Source organism: Pongo pygmaeus, chromosome 12, assembly GCF_028885625.2.
Source record: "Pongo pygmaeus isolate AG05252 chromosome 12, NHGRI_mPonPyg2-v2.0_pri, whole genome shotgun sequence".
Taxonomy (NCBI): Eukaryota; Metazoa; Chordata; class Mammalia; order Primates; family Hominidae; genus Pongo; species Pongo pygmaeus.
The window spans coordinates 118,487,679-118,506,030 of NC_072385.2; the positions used below are offsets into that span (position 1 = coordinate 118,487,679).

Sequence of the window (18,352 nt, forward strand, 5' to 3'; positions counted from 1 at the left end):
CTCCCATCAGGCTCCTGCAATTTGACATGGGATTTGGGTGGGGATGCAGATCCAAACCATATCACCCAGTAATGGGATTACTGGTTCAAATGGTATTTCTGTTTTTAGGTCTTTGAGGAATTGCCATACTGTCTTCCACAATGGTTGAACTAATTTACGCTCCCACTAGCAATGTGTAAGCGTTCCTTTTTCTCCACAACCTCGCCAGCATCTGTTATTTTTTGAATAGTCCCATTTTACATGTTTGTATGCCAGACACTATGTATGTATAAATATTTTTATTATTGGGACAAATATATATATTTTAATTATCTGTTAAACCTCACAACTCAAAAGGTATAGTATTATCCAAATTTTATAGACTAGAATCAGATTAGAAAAATTAAGTGAGGTTTTATAGCAAGTGGAACTCTAGCATCTGTGGTAGTTTGATACTGTATTGCTGCCATGTTCTTTTATGGGCCCTCCAGAGAGGAAAGTTGAAATAACTTAGTGGAGAATGGGTGAGCTACTTCCCGTTTCTGTATACCCCTACATGTACATTATACACTCAGTAAATGTTTTTACTGATTACCCATTTTGCAGGCAGATTAGTTACAGAGAATCAGTGGAGGAAAGGTATGGTATATCTAGGGGAAAAAGTTGTAAAATTTTAGCTCCTTTAATAATTTGTTAGATAAGCTTTTAAAAACATATCTTTTGATAGAGTTGTTTCTCAGTTATTATAGATGACACAGAAGTATACTATAGTGAAATACAAGGAAATATTTTACTAATTTTTCGTCATTAAAAGTAATTTTAATACCTACTCATAGGTGTTACTAGGAGCAAATTAAATGTGTGTTCTGTGACTTTGGGATGCTATAAACATCAATATATTCCATACTTCTTAATGTGTAAAATATGAGTATTTTCAGATTTTCAATACCTTTCAGATCCCAAGAAGTCCTAAGCTGGCATCTGTAGCCCAGTTCTCCTCTGCACTTCAGATTTGTATACCCTGCTGCTTACTTGACAGCTTCAGTAGGATAGCCTTCAGGCATTTTAAATCAAGCATTTCCAAAACAAAACTCTGATAGCTTCTTATTTTTCTTCTGTAACCATTTCTACCTTAGACTTGATTGCCTCAGTAATCCATCCTTTTGCCAAAGGGAGATACCTGAAAATTATTGCTGATACCACCCAGTCCTTCATCCCCCCCATCTAATCTAATCTAACACCTTTGCTACCAGTATCATCTTCAGAGTGTACTTAGAATCTTTCTACTTCTTTTTTCTTCTGTGGCTATCACCATCGTATAATTTTTCATCTCTCCTACATTAGCAGATACTTAACCCTAGCAACCTTAGTGACTTAAAAAATGTAAATCAGATAAGCTCACTTTCTTGCTTGAAGAAAGCCTTCAGTGACTTTCTGTTGAATTAAGAATGATGACAGAATAAAATGCTTAACATTATCCAAAAAGACATTACATAAGCTGGCCCATGACTGTCTCTGCAGACTGATCTCATACCACTGGCTCATTCTCTTTTAGTTATGTTGGCCTTATCTCAGCTCATCAAGGGTGCCATGTTCTTTGCTTTGTAGATTCCATTTTTTTTTCTATTGGGATTGGTTTTACCTTATTTGTCCTCATTAATTTAATTTCTTCTCATCTTTGGGCATCAGCTCTATTTTTCATATCCTCAGACTCCTCTTATAGTCCTTCAATTTAAATACAGTTCCTATTGTTATTCTCTCTTAGAGCACTCTGTATTTTTCTTCCATAGTGGTAATCAAAGTTTGTAATGTAGATTTATTTGTTAGTTTATTTGTATACCTAATCTGTATTTTCATGGCTCCATGAAGTTAGGTTCACATCTGTTTTACCTAGAAAAGTGCCTGGAATAGAATAGGTGTATTAGATGATAACTTCCTTTGCAGCAAGAAATTAAATCAGATTCCTGCTAGCTTCTTTTTGCACCTTCTTCCTTCCTCCCTCTCTCCCTCCTTCTTTTCTTCCTTTCTTCCCTCCCTCTTTCCTGGCTTCCTCTTCTCCCTCCCTCTCTCCCATGCTTTCTTCCTTCCTAAGCTTTTTATTGTGAAATAGAATACAGATATAGGAAATTGCATCAAACAAATGTGTGATTTAATAACCATTTTGGGGACAGCTTTATTGAAATATTCACATGTGGTACAATTTACAATTCAGAGTTTTTTAGTATATTTACAGAACTGTGCAATGATTTCAAGAATCAGTTTTAAACATCTTATGGCTCTGGAAAAAACCGCTGCATTCCTTAACTATCACCTGCAACACTCCATCTACCCAAGTTGTAAGCAACCCCTAATCTTTTAGTTTGTATTAATTTGCCTATTGTGGACATTCTGTATGAATAGAATTATAAAATATGTGGTCCATTGTGACTGGCTTTTTTCGCTTAGCATGATGCTTTCAAGGTTCACCCATGTTGTTGCATGTTATCAGTATTTCATTTCTTTTTATTGCTGAATAATAGCCCATTGTGTGTGTGTGTGTGTGTGTGTATCTGTATATGTATGTATGTGTGTGTATATATATACACACACACATAGTTTTCTTTATCCATTCATCAGTTGGACATTTGAGTTGTTTCTACTTTTTGACTATTATAAATAATGCTGCTGTGAACATTTGTGTGCAAGTTCTTTTGTGGAAATATCATTGAATTTTTCTTGGAGTGGAATTGCTGAATCTTATGATAACTGCGTTTAGCCATTTGAGGAGTTGTCAGACAGTTTTCCAAGGTGGTGGCACCATTTTCTGTTCCTAATGTCAGAGTATGGTGTTTCCATTGTCTCTAGATCCTTGCCAACACTTGTTATTATCTTTTATTCTAGTAATCCTGGTAGGTGTGAAGTGGTTCTTGTTTGTAGTTGAAAAGGTACATAACCTTATAACCATTATCTAGGGCAGAAACAGGACTCTGCCAGCTACCTTCTATGGACCCTGTCACAAACACAGTTCCCGCCCACCCTCCATAAGCAGCCATTATTCTGGCTTAGGTTTATTTGTTTATTTATACTTTTATCATGCAATTTTTCATCTCTAACAATATGGCTTTTTAAAAAAAACTATGTGTTTTAAGTCGCTTTTTCTCTATCTGCTGGTCCCTCCTCCATATCATCTTTTTTTCTCTTAAAAATTATTTGTTGAAGAAACTGTTTTTTCATTTTACTCATTGCATCTTTATAGTGGTGTTTCCTTTATTCTTTTGTCCTTTTGTGTCCATGTATTCTTATAAATTAGTAGTTGGATTTAAAGATCATGCACATTTTTTATTTGCTTTTCTAGGCAGAAAACTGTATAGGTGGTAGTGTCTTCTTTTATCAAGAGGATCATATCTGTTTTTGATGACATTAGTATGGGACTTACGCTGTACAAGTGGGTGCAGGCCGGTTAGTTTTGAGAGCTTATAGAGTGCCGATTGCTCCAGGATATCTTGTCACTCTCCTGCTATTGGAGTGTGCATAGCTTCCCCCAGTTTCTATTTACGTGAACAGTATTTATCAAGTGCCTGGTCAGCATTTTGGCAAGAGACTACTCACCATTTTCTGTGCAATGCATTGAGGAAATTGCCTATTGTGAATGCCAAGAGATGTTCCCTGCATGTTGGGAGAGTCATTGTATTGCTGCCACAGAGTCTTGTCAGGTCATCCGGGGCATGCCACATGAGTGTCTGGGCTTTGGCTGCCTCCTCAGCAAAATGAAAAAAGAGTGGTAAAAATGAAGAATTAAAGTGGAAGATTACAAGTGGAGGTGCACATCAGAGATACCTGGGAGTTTTTTCAAAGAACATATGTGTATGTTTTTCCAGCCTAGATTTCTATTTATCCTAAGTGCTGGGAGTGGAGCAGGTGTCCATGTGATTCTGATACCCTCCTTTTTTGGGACCATCACTCTTTATTGTCTTATTTCAGCTCTTGTATTCTAGAATTTATATAATGTGGATGGAGTTTCTATACTCAGGGAGCATATAAAGTGGTTAGTGAGACTAGATAAAGTACTAGTTAGAAGTTAGAAGAATTAAATATCAATATGTTCCCCTAATATAAAAGATCTTACTAAGGTGCAAGTGAAGAGTGCCAAATGAATGAGATATGTTTTTGGAATTTATGATTAAGATGTGTTATTATGGATTCAGGTAGAATCCAATCTTCATACTAACTTCTATATTTAGAAAGTTGAGTTATATGATAAATGCATTAAATGACATTACATACATTCTAATTTTATCCTTGGGGCAACCTTATAATGTGTAGATGTTGTTATTTTTATTTCAAAAAGAGAGAGAGTCTCTGTTACTTATGATAGTTAACTAATGTGCCTACAGTCACATAACTACTAGTGGCAGAGCCAAGTTGAATGTTCTTGACCATAATTTCAGCTGTTGAAATGGTGATTAAAATAAAAATGACATTCATAGCTGAGGAATGTGAAAGAAATTTAAGATTTATTTTAAACAAAGTGAAAATTGTGGCTGGGTGTGGAGGCTCATGCTTGTAATCCCAGCATTTTGGGAGGCCGAGGTGGGCAGTTCACCTGAGGTCAGGAGTTGAACCAGCTTGGCCAACATGGTGAAACCCCATCTCTACTAAAAATACAAAAATTAGCCCGGCGTGGTGGCAGGTGCCTGTAATCCCAGCTACGTGGGAGGCTGAGGCAGGAGAATCCTTGAACCCTCGAGGCAGAGGTTGCAGTGAGCTGAGATTGCACCACTGTACTCCGGCATGGGAGACAGAGTGACTCTGTCTCAAAAAAAAAAAGAAGAGAAAATTGCAGCTACATATAAATTTTATTGCTTTTACAACTACTTAATTCAAATAAAGAAGAGAACAAGATTATTATTTACTTGTGCTGAGAAATCTTAATACAGTATGAAGAATCATGGTTTAAATGTTTGAGGTTTACTTTTTTTTTTTTGAACCAGAGTCTTGCTGTGTTGCCCAGGCTGAAGTGCAATGGTGCTATCTCGGTTCATGCTAACCTCTGCCTCCCAGGTTCAAGCCATTCTCCCACCTCAGCCTTCTAAGTAGCTGGGATTATAGGCACTTGCCATCATGCCTGGCTAATTTTTGTATTTTTGTAGAGACGGGGTTTTACCATGTTGGCCAGGCTGGTCTTGAACTCCTGACCTCAGGTAATCCACCCGCCTTGGCCTCCCATAGTACGGGGATTACAGGCATGAGCCACTGCGTCTGGCCGAGGTTTACTTTTATTGTGATATATAGTTGCTTTTATCCTCCCGTTTCCAAGGCACAAACTCTGGTATTCTCTCCCTTGCCCACTGTATTAGTCAATTTTCACACTGCTATAAAGAACTACCTAAGACTGGGTAATTTATAAAGAAAGGAATTTTAATTGACTCACAGTTCCACATGGCTGGGAGGCCTCTGGAAATTTACAATCATGGCGGAAGATGAAGGGGAAACAAAGCAGGTCTTAATGGCAGTAGGAAGGAGATAGAACGAGGGGCAGAACTGCCGCACACTTTTAAACCATCAGATCTCATGAGAACTCACTAGCATGAGAACAGCATGGGGAAAATCTGTCCCCATGATCCAGTCACCTCCCACTAGGTCCCTCCCCTGACACATGGGGATTACAATAATTCAAAATGAGATTTGGGTGGGGATACAGAGCCAAACCATATTACTCACCAACAGACACTCAGACTCCCAAATACCACAGATTCTGTTCATAGAATTTAGCGTGGATTTCCTAACTGTGACTTGAGATTTTGGTCCACAGTTACTGTTGGGATAATGAATTATTCCCTGGGCCAGAACCCCCTTGCATGTTATATAGGAATTCAGAAATGTTTCTACGGACCGGGTGCAGTGGCTTATACCTGTAATCTCAGCACTTTGGGAGGCCGAGGCAGGCAGATCGCTTGAGGTCAGGAGTTTGAGACCAGCATGGGCAACATGACGAACCCCCCCGACCCTCTACAAAAAATACAAAAGTTAGCCAGGCATGGTGGTGCATGCCTGTAGTTCTGGCTACTCAGGAGGCTGAAGTGGGAGGATCACTTGAGGCTGGGAGGCAGAGGTTGCAGTGAGCCGAGATCGTGCCAGTGCACTCCAGCCTGGGTGACAGCCAGATCCTGTCTCAGAAATAAATAAATAAATAAATAAATAAAGGTTTCTACAAATAAAGAGCAGAGTTTCATTTCAGAAGGCAAACACTGTATTTCCAACATAACCTAAGTGTCTTGAGAATCTTGAGTGGCTACAATCCAATTACTACTAATAACTCTATCATCTTACTGTGCATGAACGTTCAATAGACAACTTGGGACTTCAAAGAAATGTATACTTGATGTGTATTTATAAGCAAAATAATGACTGGGATTTGCTTTAAAATCCTCTGGCATGGTGGTGATTGGGGAAGGATAAATGAAACATGCCTGAAAAAATGTTAATATTTGTTGAAGCAGGTTGGGTATGTGGGTATTTATTATACTGTAATTTCTACTTTTGTGTGTAAGTGAAAATTTCTACAATAAGATAGTTCAAGAAAGAAATACTACATTTGCAGTGTGGATATCATGGCATCTAATGAAACTAAGGGGATCAGGTATCCACCATATGAAAGCAAGTGGGAACATTCTAGTTAATACAATTTATTGTTTAACTTTCTGGAAAGAAAGAAGTGAGTGTAGAAGAGAAACAGTACCTTTTCTCTTTCCTTTCTTAGATTCATACATGAGGCTCCTATCACAAAACACAGATTAGCAAGATATACTGATAGATTTAATGTAAATTTTATTGGAGCTTTCATAAGGAAATGAAGATTCGAAGAAATGGGTAAACCTGTGTATTTTTCTTTTTCTTTTTTTTTTTCTTTGTTGAGATGGAGTCTCGCTCTGTCGCCCAGGCTGGAGTGCAGTGGCGCGATCTCAGCTCACTGTAAGCTCCGCCTCCTGGGTTCACTCCATTCACCTGCCTCAGCCTCCCAAGTAGCTGGGACTACAGGCGCCTGCCACCACGCCTGGCTAATTTTTTGTGTTTTTAGTAGAGACGGGGTTTCACTGTGTTAGCCAGGATGGTCTCGATCTCCTGACCTCGTGATCTGCCCGCCTCGGCCTCCCAAAGTGCTGGGATTACAGGCGTGAGCCACTGCGCCTGGCCAACCTGTGTATTTTTAATGCTAGCTTTGAGGAAGAAAAATGGATAGTTGTGGAAGTATGGTTGGATAAGTATGATTTAATAGCAGTAAATTGGGAGGAACTTAGCAAGTCCTGTTTGTTCACATTCTCCCTGTGACTCTGTCTTCAGAGATGAGGATGTCCTTTTCTTCCAGGTTTGGGGAGGGCACCTCTAGAATGAGGATCATGACTTGCTTTTAGCAAAAGGTTAGAAAATTCTTCCTAGATTTTATGACCTGCTTCATGGAGGAAGGGTGGGAGGAAGGTGAGAATGACCTTCCTGCCTCTGATGTTTTCTCAGATGCTAACATGACTTATTCTGTATTTTGGGGTAGCATGTCCTGAACCCTATCAAGAGGGAAGAAGTTTTTTAAAAATTAAAAAATACTATATATTTATTCAGTGCTTTCGGTCATATTGCTATTGCGAAGTTATTTAGTATACTTTTGTTGTTGTTAAAGAGATTCATAAACTTTTTTCTTGCTTTCAGAGCATTTCAGTGGAGTTGTATAATGGAACATTTATAGTACCTGGGAATTACCATACAGATCACACATGACTAATTATTGAAGTGGTCAAAACAATATATTATACTTGACCATAATTTCTGCTGAGGGGCATGCTCGTGACTACTAGAAACTAGGCCAGGGTCCAGGTGAGGAGGACTATAGTCCTGGCTCATGAAAGTGCCCTGATTGTGATTGAAAACATCCACATTCTAGTTCAGATTTTGCTCTGCACACTTGAGTGATCATGGGCAAGTGTCTTTGCCCTTCAGGACTTTAATCTCTTCATTTGTGAAATCTGAAAGATGGGCAGAGTTCTTTTGGCTGGTAAAAATCTGTGCTTCTGAGGCCTGCCTTATACAAAACCATGGAGCTTATTGACTTTAAATTTGAGGAGGGAGGACATCAGGCCCTTTGTCTTGTACTTCTTTCCCTGATCCCATCTTAGAGGAAGGAATGTGATAGATTTAAAATTTTGCTTTGAAGTACTTTTGCTTTTATTATTTCTCTTTTTTCAAGCATTTGTATTTCAATCTTACATTTAATTGTGGGATTCTGGGATTAACCTATTAGATCTAGTTAAAGTAATTTTAGTCTTTAGTAAAGTGATTAGAGGATGCTAATCTTTTCATCTGTGTACTCATTCAGCAGTGTTCCTGACCTCCTGAAATTGTTCTGTTTTTGATGGCTAAGGCACCTTTGTCATTTGAGACTTGAGGACTTAAATGTCTGCAGAGGCCAGGCTGATAATATAATTTAGTGAATTGGATCAAGTGTAATAATTTTGATTTTCAGTATAGTCATGTTTCATTTTCAGTTCTATAGCTAGTATTTGACCCCAATACTGGAGCAATAATAGAGAATGGTGCAGGCATTGACTAACTGGAAAGTTTATGACTCTTCTAAGGGGTCATCTGCTACCAAGTTCTGTTGTCATCTGGGGATGTGGGCTGTGTTTTGCCAGATTTTCTAAATGTTCAGAAGGGATATGGTTGTGGGCTGCTGTTTTCTGGTCTCTGTTTTATTCTTTGTGGGCAGGCTACCTTGGACCCTGTTCTTAATAAATGCCTGAATGGGAAATAGCTGTCCAGTTAATGTTTGTTCAGCTCTTCTGAGTGTATTGTAGGTGGTGGCAGGTGATGTCTCTGGTCATATGATTTCTGCTCATATGATTTTTGTCACCTGAGAAAGGAAAAGACAGAGGTTATTTGGACAAGAAGGACTGGAAGGATAACTCTTCCTCTGTGTACCTTTCGGTTGACTATGTGAAATCAGTCATGACAAAATTTCTTTGTTCTGTAGTAACAGATTCCTTGAACTGGATAATTTGGCAGCAAATCTAGAAAATTGTAAACATTCATAGCATTTCTTAAATTAAGGACCATTTTCTTCCTCTTTATCTTCTTCTGTTTCCATCATTCTTGCACTCTTTCTCTAGCTCTTTTCTACTCCTTTCCTTCTTTTCCGTGGCATGAATTTTTGGCCTATTTATAATATATAGCATACTTCAGACACTGTGTAGATATAAAATCTTGTAAAGATCTGGGCCCAAATTTTAAGGAATTGACAATCTAGTCAAGACCAACCTTAAAAGGTATTGAGAATTCATGGTAATTGATATGTGAAGAAATATATTTATAATGCATACATATTTTTTGGTTATATGTAAATATAACCAAATTTTTGGTTTTGGGTTATAAGTAAATTATAACTATGAAGTAGATAACAAACTCCTTAAGGTCAGGAGGCCTTTTTCTCTATGCTGAAGTACATTTATAATGATAGGAAGCTGGCGGAACTCTTAATTACTAAAGATCATTTATAACTTGGCACCTCTAAAGAGTCATTTAATTCTGAGTTATTTATATTTGATCATAAGTCCTTTGCCCTGACCTTATGATTCTTATTTAGGATGGAATTTTTAAGATGAGCCTTTCTCCGGATGGGATACTCCTGGCAGCCATTCACTTCTCAGGGAAACTGAGCATCTGGGCGATTCCATCTCTGAAGCAACAAGGAGAATGGAGTCAAAATGAGCAGGTACATCTCTTGGGTTATTAGAATGATACTCTCTTAAGGGTGAGTATTGACAATGCTAATTTTATTTTATTGATATTTTACTATAGCACACAGCTGTTTATTCTTATCATTCCAAAGCTGTTCTATCCTTTAAATTATGATATCAGTACAGTGGGATAAATTAAAAATAGATTAATACTGTGTACGGATTTTGAATTGTAGTGTGGTACACTCTGTGTACAGAGTGTAATCTGTAAAAGAGTTTGTTAAACTCTTCATTTTTTCCCTCTTTGTCATTCCAAAAGCTGTTAACATTTCAGCAAAAGTTAATATTATCAAGGATTTGGAGGGTCAAATCCTAAAAGGGTTACAGTTCTTTTCAAATCTTGCAACACTAGTTATTTGGGGCCTCCTTGAAGGGAGTTACCTTCTCTTCACTGAAATGTGGGTAGCTAAGATATAGAGAAGGATGGAACTCTTTGTTAGTGTCCTGGAATGATAGGTTTTAAGGATTAGATGATTTTGTTATGTAGTGACAGATAGAGTGACACTAGTTAGTGACATCTATTATAATTTAAATTCACAAGGGGAAGGAAAGGTCTGCTCATATAAAGCCATGTATTGTGATAGAGTAAAGGTTTAAAGAAATTCCTCAACTGGAAATAGCTTGTATTATAAATCTTTTACTCTCTGACTTACATTTTACCATTTTAAGGATTAATTTTCCTTCTCTCACCCCCTCACTCTGTTTTTCTCTAGGCATATCCAGCTTTGGGTGGGTGGTTTGAGATTTTCATATTAGAGCCTGTTTCCTAAATGACCTGAATGGATCCATGTCATAATTGAGAAGATTATTAATAAGGAATTTTTTTCAGAATGACAGAGGAAAAGAGAAAGTGGCTCTCTATTTTCTTACTCGATTCATTCGTTTAAATTTATTTGTTTTAGATATTCTTATTTTTTTGTCTTATACACAGCTTTAGGAAGATATTTTCTCCTTAGTTTCCATTCAACTTCAAGTTAATATGGTCTCCACATGTTTACCACTCTTTCTCCCTTATTGGATCTAGATTTGTCCTCAGTGGCAGGGGTGCTCCTCAGCTTACAACCTTGGTGGCTAAATAAAAGGGACAATCTTTCTCTCTGCTCTGAAATTATAGCTAAATTGACTCATTTCTTCTTTCTAGAGGTGAAGTGATGAACTCTCAAAACTGTGTAACGTATTTAGCTGGGGATGTCAGGCAGCAGAACTTCCACTTGGCTGTTCAAGAGCTGACTGAGGATGGGAGTGTAAGCTGATTTATAGGGCATATATTTCATATCACTGACACAGTTGACCCTAGAGCAACATGGGTTTGAACTTCATGGGTCCACTCTGTACATAGATTTTGTTCAACCAAACACTGATGGAAAATACAGTCATTGCAGAATGTCGCATCTGTGGATAGGGTAGGTGACTTTTTGTATAGGTGGGTCCAGCAGGATCTTCTGGGGGGCTTGAGTGTGTGTAGATTTTGGTATACCTGGAACCCTGCATATACCAAGGGATGACTCTACTTCTTGATGCACAATACATGAAGTCCATGTTTCATATATCTATGTTCAAAATAAAGCATTATTCATTTCATTGATCCAAAAGATACTTCGTGTTTTTCATGGTTATCAATGCATGATGATAAAGTATTCAGCTGTTTTCGTTTGAGAGGAGCCTGATGTTCTCTCTGTATTTGGGAAATTTTAGATTTAGGCAACATTTTTCTAAATGGTGAAAACTTTGAATAATAAAGGCATTCTTCCCCCCCGGCTTTCTGTTTTTTAAAATTACTTTTATTCACCTAGTAGAAATATTTATCAATTTCTGAAGCACTCTTAATATTTCATCTTCTGTGTATCCTAGTATGTTATACATCCAGTGTAAGGGCTATTCTCAGCAAAATCAATTAGTACGCGCTTTTGTTTACTGAAAATCTAGAGACTTTTTTTTTTTTTTTTTGGTCCTGCAAAGATAAATTGCATCTTTTTTTTGTGGCCCTTATTGGAATATGCTCAACCTTTGACTGGTTAGCATTTTTTCTTTGGTCATTAGTTGCCAGTCAATGCTATAATAATGCATTACTCTTTACTTATTAATATAATTCATTGATTAGATTTTTAGAGTGGTTCTATTAAAAAAAGTAAAAGTTGTTTAAAAACCTTAAAACCACAGAATGAATAAATGTAAATATTTCAGTACTTTGAAATATGCAATCAGAAAATTAATGGGACAGGAAAGGGAAAGGGAGGGACCTCAGAAATTGAAAAAACGTGTATGTAGTAGGAAGAGAGGCATTCAGGCTAGACGTTGTCATGCCTTAGCAAAAGTGTTTTGAACAAATACCCTGAGAATCTGGAAGAATAATTTATGAGGAATTGTGTAGCTTGGCTGTTGAGCATCCATTTTGTGGATGTGGCTTTGATTCCATGTTCCTGAAACAGTCCTCAGATAGAGCTTTTGACTTTTAAATTGATCTGTCAATCAGAGGAGCTATGCAACTTGATTCTCAAGCTAGTTGTTTCTCTTATTATAAATGTACACATTTTTAGGATTATATGTCAGTTTCTTCTGATGAGGGTGGTATGAATTATTTCCCTTGAATGCCTGAGTAAACTGGATAAATAGATTTTGGGGCTCACAAAACTGAAAACCGTGGACATAGTTGCCGTTACCAAGGACGTTGTATGAGTCGTGGTGTCCTTTGCTGAGGGAGCAGTGGCTTAGCTATAGTTACTGACCCTGATACTACAGACTCCCATTCCCATTGTGGCTCTGTCCCTTCCCCGGTTCAGAGTTCATCACAGCACAGGCCGGGGTCGGCCACCCCTCCCTTTCCTGCTGCTGCTCAGCATATGGGAGACTAGCTGGATAGGGCAAACTCTGCCCTCTGAGACCCTAGCCAGTTTTAGCCTCAAAGGAAATTTTGGTCCAAAGTAGGGAAAATGGAAGGCATTTAATTTTATTTCTTTTTTTTTTTTCCTTTAAAACCCTAAGGCTGTGGTGAAAATGAAACTCCTCTGTGAACCTGTCATCTCCTCCAGTCTGATCATCATGCTGCTTTGCTCTACTTCCTAGATCCTCCTGTCCTGCTCTCTACTTTCATGTAACCATTTCTGCCGTACTTTCCAAAACTTCATTCCATTGTAAACACGCCTGTGAGGCTTCAGCCTCTTCACAGACACTCTGGTTTCTTTCTGTATGCTAATTGCAGACTTGTATAGCTTAATAGGAAGAAGGTACAGGAGTACAATCGTCTTGTAGCTTTTACAAAATTTACCCTAACTACATTTATTATTTATTGAACACTTTGTCCTATGGTTGTGCAACAAGTAAGCAATAGAGCTGAGATTTGATTTTATACCTCTCTGACGCTGATGCATATGTTCTTTCCATGACTATTTGGGAAAGAAATACATAAAACAACAAAAAGATAAGTGGAAGAATACTTATTTATTAGGCTAGCGAATGCCAGAGTGTACTACACACATTTTTTCCCACAATTCTTGCGTTATTAGTTATTTAGTAGCATACTATTATTTGAGAGATCAGATTTGTATGTAAAAGGTTAGGAGGACTATAATCACTCTTTATAATTATTAATTTTTTACATTGATTCTTTTTATTTGATGATCTTTAAAAACACAGAGACAAATCCTTTTTCTCAGTGGATGTGATACAGATTCCTTCAGCTCTCTCAGTTATGCTTAACTCTTGAGCTAGTTAGAGTGTACCAGATACCAGAATAAATAACTGGGGAAGCCTCTCATTGGTAAACCCTTAGCTTTCTCATAGATATCTAGAGTACTCATGATGTAGTGGGGTCTGGGGTGAAGGTGGTAACTCTTTGTCAGGCAAGAAGAGTTTGAACAACCATAGTTTCTTTGAGTCTTTCACCTGTATCCTGGGAATTAATCACTTGGATGTTTTAGATTTGAATTTTAGCATATGAATTACTAAAATCTAGTGTATTATAGTAAGTATAATAAAGTCTATGTGTAACAGGACTGTACAATAGAGTAGGTTGTTCCTATTTACATAATAACATAATGGTGAAATAATAAAGTTCAAGTATTTATTGATTCTACTAAGAGCTCGATTAGGGAATACAGTGTCATAGTCCCTGCTCTTAAGATATTCACAGGCTTCCAAGGGAAATTATGAACAGATGATTAAAATGACATGTTAATATTTTGAGAAGATAAGCTCAGGAAAGGCATGTAGGTCAGCTGATAGTGTTGGGGAGAAGGATTATTGGAAATAAATAGTATTTGTGTAGTAAGGCTTGACTATTTACAGAGCATAGTTTTTATTTGTCTCACAACAACCCTATTAACCCATGTATGCTGGAGGTGGCAAATTTTTTTTTGTGAAAAATCAGACCTTGGCCATGACCTTGAGCAGTAGGATATAAATAACTCCCACAAGCTTAGCATTCCAATAATGGAACACTAGGCATAAATGGGTTAAGTGAAAATGTTTTTAATACCATGTTTCATAGATGGGAATGGTGCTAAAAGAGGTTAACTTGAGATCACTAAATGTTAGAGTCAAGATTCCATTTTGATTCAAGTCTCCCGACTTCATAGGTTAAGCCTTTTTTCAGAATATCTACTTAAAGTGCTTACATTTAGAAGTATTGACTTTTATCTGGGTAAATCAGAGACTAGCATATGATATTAATGGTAAGAAAGGGAGATATATCAGCTTGAAGTTTATATGAATAACATCCCCTGGAGTCATGCAGTTCATTATGTAGAGACCCTAGAAATGTGCAAGTAGTAATAACTGAGAGGTGTAATACAGTTGTTTACCAAATATGTAAGTGTCTGTGTGTACTCATCACTGGAATCCTTTAAAGAGAAATCCCAAGCTTTGAAAAATACTGAGACAGCTACTCTTCTTTCATGTCTCTAGTAATAATCAAGTGAGCTTGGATCAGCCAGGTAGGGCAGAGTTTCACCTCTCTTTATGGCTGCTCTAGTAAGTAGACAAACCAATTAGTTTCAAATCGATGATATGATGATATTTAAACTAGTCAGCTTATAGTTTTAGTTTAAATATTGCCTGAGAAGAAATTAATGTTGCTGCTACCCTGCACAGCCTTAAACCTCTTTACCAAAATTGTGAATTCAACTCATTTGGGGCTTTCTTCATGCAATTTGCTGCTTTATTAGTTTTTATAATATGCTTTGTGTGATTGAGTATTTTCTCTGTAAAACCTAATGATTAAAGATAGTTTTGGAAGTGCCTATTCTGATTTACTAATATCCAGTTTTGAGTTGATTAAATACTTTGGCTTTCATTGTCAATATGAAAATCCATCTGGCTAGAAATCTGTGCGTATTAAATTTTGTTCATGTCTGGAATATAGTAAAATTGCTTAAGTGATTTTCATTTCAAACATTTCCCCTATGTTATGTTTATATCTTTACATCTCATTTTCGGCCTTAATTTTTCTCTCAAGTTTTATTATTTGCCTATTTGTACTTCTTCAGGCCTAGAAATGGAATACAAACTTATGTCTTCATTTTCATTTTATTTTCTTTTTCACACATAGTAGGTGTTGGACTAATCTTAAGTAGATGAATGAAGAGTAAGTGGGAAGATGGCAGTTGATGTGATGAGTCTTGATATAATCCACAGCTGTTTTCACAATTTCACCAGACTGTGAGTTCTTTGAGAATAGGCACTGAATATGTATTTCATCACAGACTCTCTTAGGCTTAACATAATAAATAATAATAAATATTTGTGGAATGAATAAGCCTTTGAAATGTTGCTTTTATGTTGTTGGAGGCAGGGATTTCATTATATTTGGATTTTAGTGGTAAAAAAATTAGCAAATAAAATTCTCAAGTCTAAAGAAAACATTACTTTAGCTGTTATAGGTTTTCTGTACAAAACCTATAACTATTCTTAGAGCATCCTCCTTTGGGTTATGGCTGCAGCATAAAATGATGGCATATTAGGCTGTTTTCAGTAATGTGGTAGCATGAATATGTCGGGTAGGGAGGCATGATACCTTACTGAACTCATCATAAGGATCACAGCTGACAGTCCTATAACAAAAGACAGGTTAACAAGAGAAAAGCATAACAAATTTATTTAAAAACAAATGATTTTCCTTGCTAACTTGAATTTGGAATGGAAGATAATAAAGATAAATTTTTACCTTCTCTTCTTGACTAGGCACTATAGGTGGAGATCCAGGAAAGCTGACTTTGTTTAAAAAAAAAAAAAATCAAAGGACTTCTTACCTTTCTTTACTTGCCTTTTGTCAGTTGTTCCAGGATTTTGTCTGCAGGTTCCAGAGCAAGTCAGGTGTCTCAGCTGCCCCACTTTGGGTGCCAGAAACTGTTGGGGTGGAAAGGTGTGATACCTCTCCTAACCCATCATAAGAGGACACAGCCATCACTCCTATAACAAAAGACAGGTTAATGAGAGAAGCATGACAAATTTACTTAATCAACATTTTACATGACACAGGCACCTTCAGAAATGAAGACTCTGGTTGGGTGCAGTGGTTCATTCCAGTAATCCCAGCACTTTGGGAGCCCTAGGTGGGTGGAATTGCTTGAGCCCAGGAGTTCGGGACCAGACTGGGCAACATGGTGAGACTTCATCTGTACAAAAAATAAAAAAGTGGTGTGTGCTCATATTCCCAGCTACTTGGGAGGCTGAGTCGGGAAGATCACTTGAGCCCAGGAGGTCGAGGTTGTAGTGAGCCGTGACCATGCCACTGCACTCCAACCTGGGTGACAGAGAGAAACCTTGTCTAAATTAAATTAAAGAAATAAAGACCCAGGGAAAACTGTTTTTGTGCTTAGTTTTGATGAAGAATGGACAGCCTTGTAAAAATATGATGGGACAAAAGGGTATGGCCTAATGGTGATAGACTGAAGGGGAAACTCAGCAAGGCCTGTCTGTCCAGATTCTTTTTGGCTTCTCTGTATAACATTCCTCCCCTACTATGAGGCAGGAGCCCTCTGGAATAAGGGTCTTCAAGGGAGAAGGGAGAGAGCGACGTTTTTAGGTTTTATAGCTTCCTTTGGGGGAGGAGTTCTAGTTTCTGTGATGCACCTCGGAGAAGAAGAATTCTGGTTTCCGTGACTTGCTTTGGGAGACAAGGAGGGGCTTGAGACTGGAAGGCAGGAGAAGGTCAGAGAGACAGTGTTTCTGAGGCCCTTTCAGTTGCTTCAGTTGAAAGTACTCAACATGCAATGCTGTTATACTTTGGGGTATTGTGTTCTGAGCCCCAGCAAATACAGAGAAGTGGCATGGAGGTTGCTTCTTGAAATGTATTCACATGGTGCCAGGAACTTTCTTGTGGGTCATGGGGAGTTTGGTGATCCTGTCCACGGAGCGCCAGTTTACAGCGTGTATCAGATGTGGTGACCATGGCCTGATCCTGAGTCTCCTCACACATAGAGGCTGTGGGGTGGAAGGATGGTAAGTTGAGGCTAGCTTCAGTGCACATACATGCTTATTATCAAATTTTCAATGGCTCACACTTCAGGTACTCAAATACATGCACCTGCATATTCATAGCAGCAGTGTTTACAACAGCTAAAAGGTGGAAACAATGCAGATGTCCATTAACGGATATATGGAGAAACAAACTGTGGTATATCTATACAATAGAATATGACTCAGCCACAAAAAGGAACGAAGTGCTGATATGCGCTACAATGGTGGAAGGACTTTGAGAATATTATACTAAGTGAAAGATGCTAGACACAAAAGGTCACATATTTTATGGTTGCATTTATATGAAATATCCAGAATAGGTAAATCCATAGAGATAGAAAGCAGATTGGTGGTTCCTGGGGTCCAGGGGAAGAGGAAAAGGGAGTAACTGCATAATGGGTTAGTGGTTTTGCTTTGGAGTGATAGAAATGTTTTGGAAGTGGATAGATGTGATGGTCGCACAACATGGTAAATGCACTAAGTGCCCCTGAATTGTTCATTTAAAAATGGTTAATTTTACATTATGTGAAGATCACCTCAATAAAAAAGGATATCATTAACATCCCCCCTAAAAACCCCCAAACAAACAAAAATCAAGATAATTAAAACCTGCTGTCCTGGACTTATAAAACTGTTCTACTTTTTTTCCCTGGATAAACTTTGTATTTTCCTGACTCTGTATTTTTGTTCACATTATGCTTTCAGACTGGAATGTTTTCCTTTATTCATTTTCCACATCCAAGTCTTATCCAGTCTTAAAAGTATACCACCATAAAACTTTCTTTGTACCTCTTGAATTTCCTTCATCTTTCTTAAACCCATGCCCAAAATTCTCTGTTCATTCTTTGAAGGCCCCTGGCATTTTTATCTATACCTCTCTTTGGGTAGTTAACAAATGTGATCTTGGATTATATTAATTTATATTAATTTATTAGCTCTCTGTGTGCTTGAGTTTTGGGACTGCAATATCGGTTTTTTTTTTCCTTTTGTCTCAGCATTTATTTATTTTCATTTTTTTAGAGATAGAGTCTTGCTTTGTTGCCCAGGCTGGAGTGCGATGGTGTGATCATAGCTTACTACAACCTTGAACTCCTGAGCTCAGTTGATCCTCCTACCTCAGCCTTTTGAGTAGCTGAGGCTACAGAAGTGTGCCACTG

The 18,352-nt window shown here is 37.7% G+C and overlaps 1 protein-coding gene across 1 annotated transcript in view; it reads left to right on the plus strand.

Annotated features, from left to right (window-relative positions):
* Positions 1–18,352, plus strand: part of NBAS (NBAS subunit of NRZ tethering complex) — a 393,558-nt gene that overhangs the window by 64,897 nt on the left and 310,309 nt on the right. Inside the window, exon 12 of the mRNA XM_054476756.2 lies at positions 9,587–9,715. Within this exon, the coding sequence (XP_054332731.1) occupies positions 9,587–9,715 (129 nt within the window). The remainder of the gene's footprint in view (positions 1–9,586; positions 9,716–18,352) is intronic.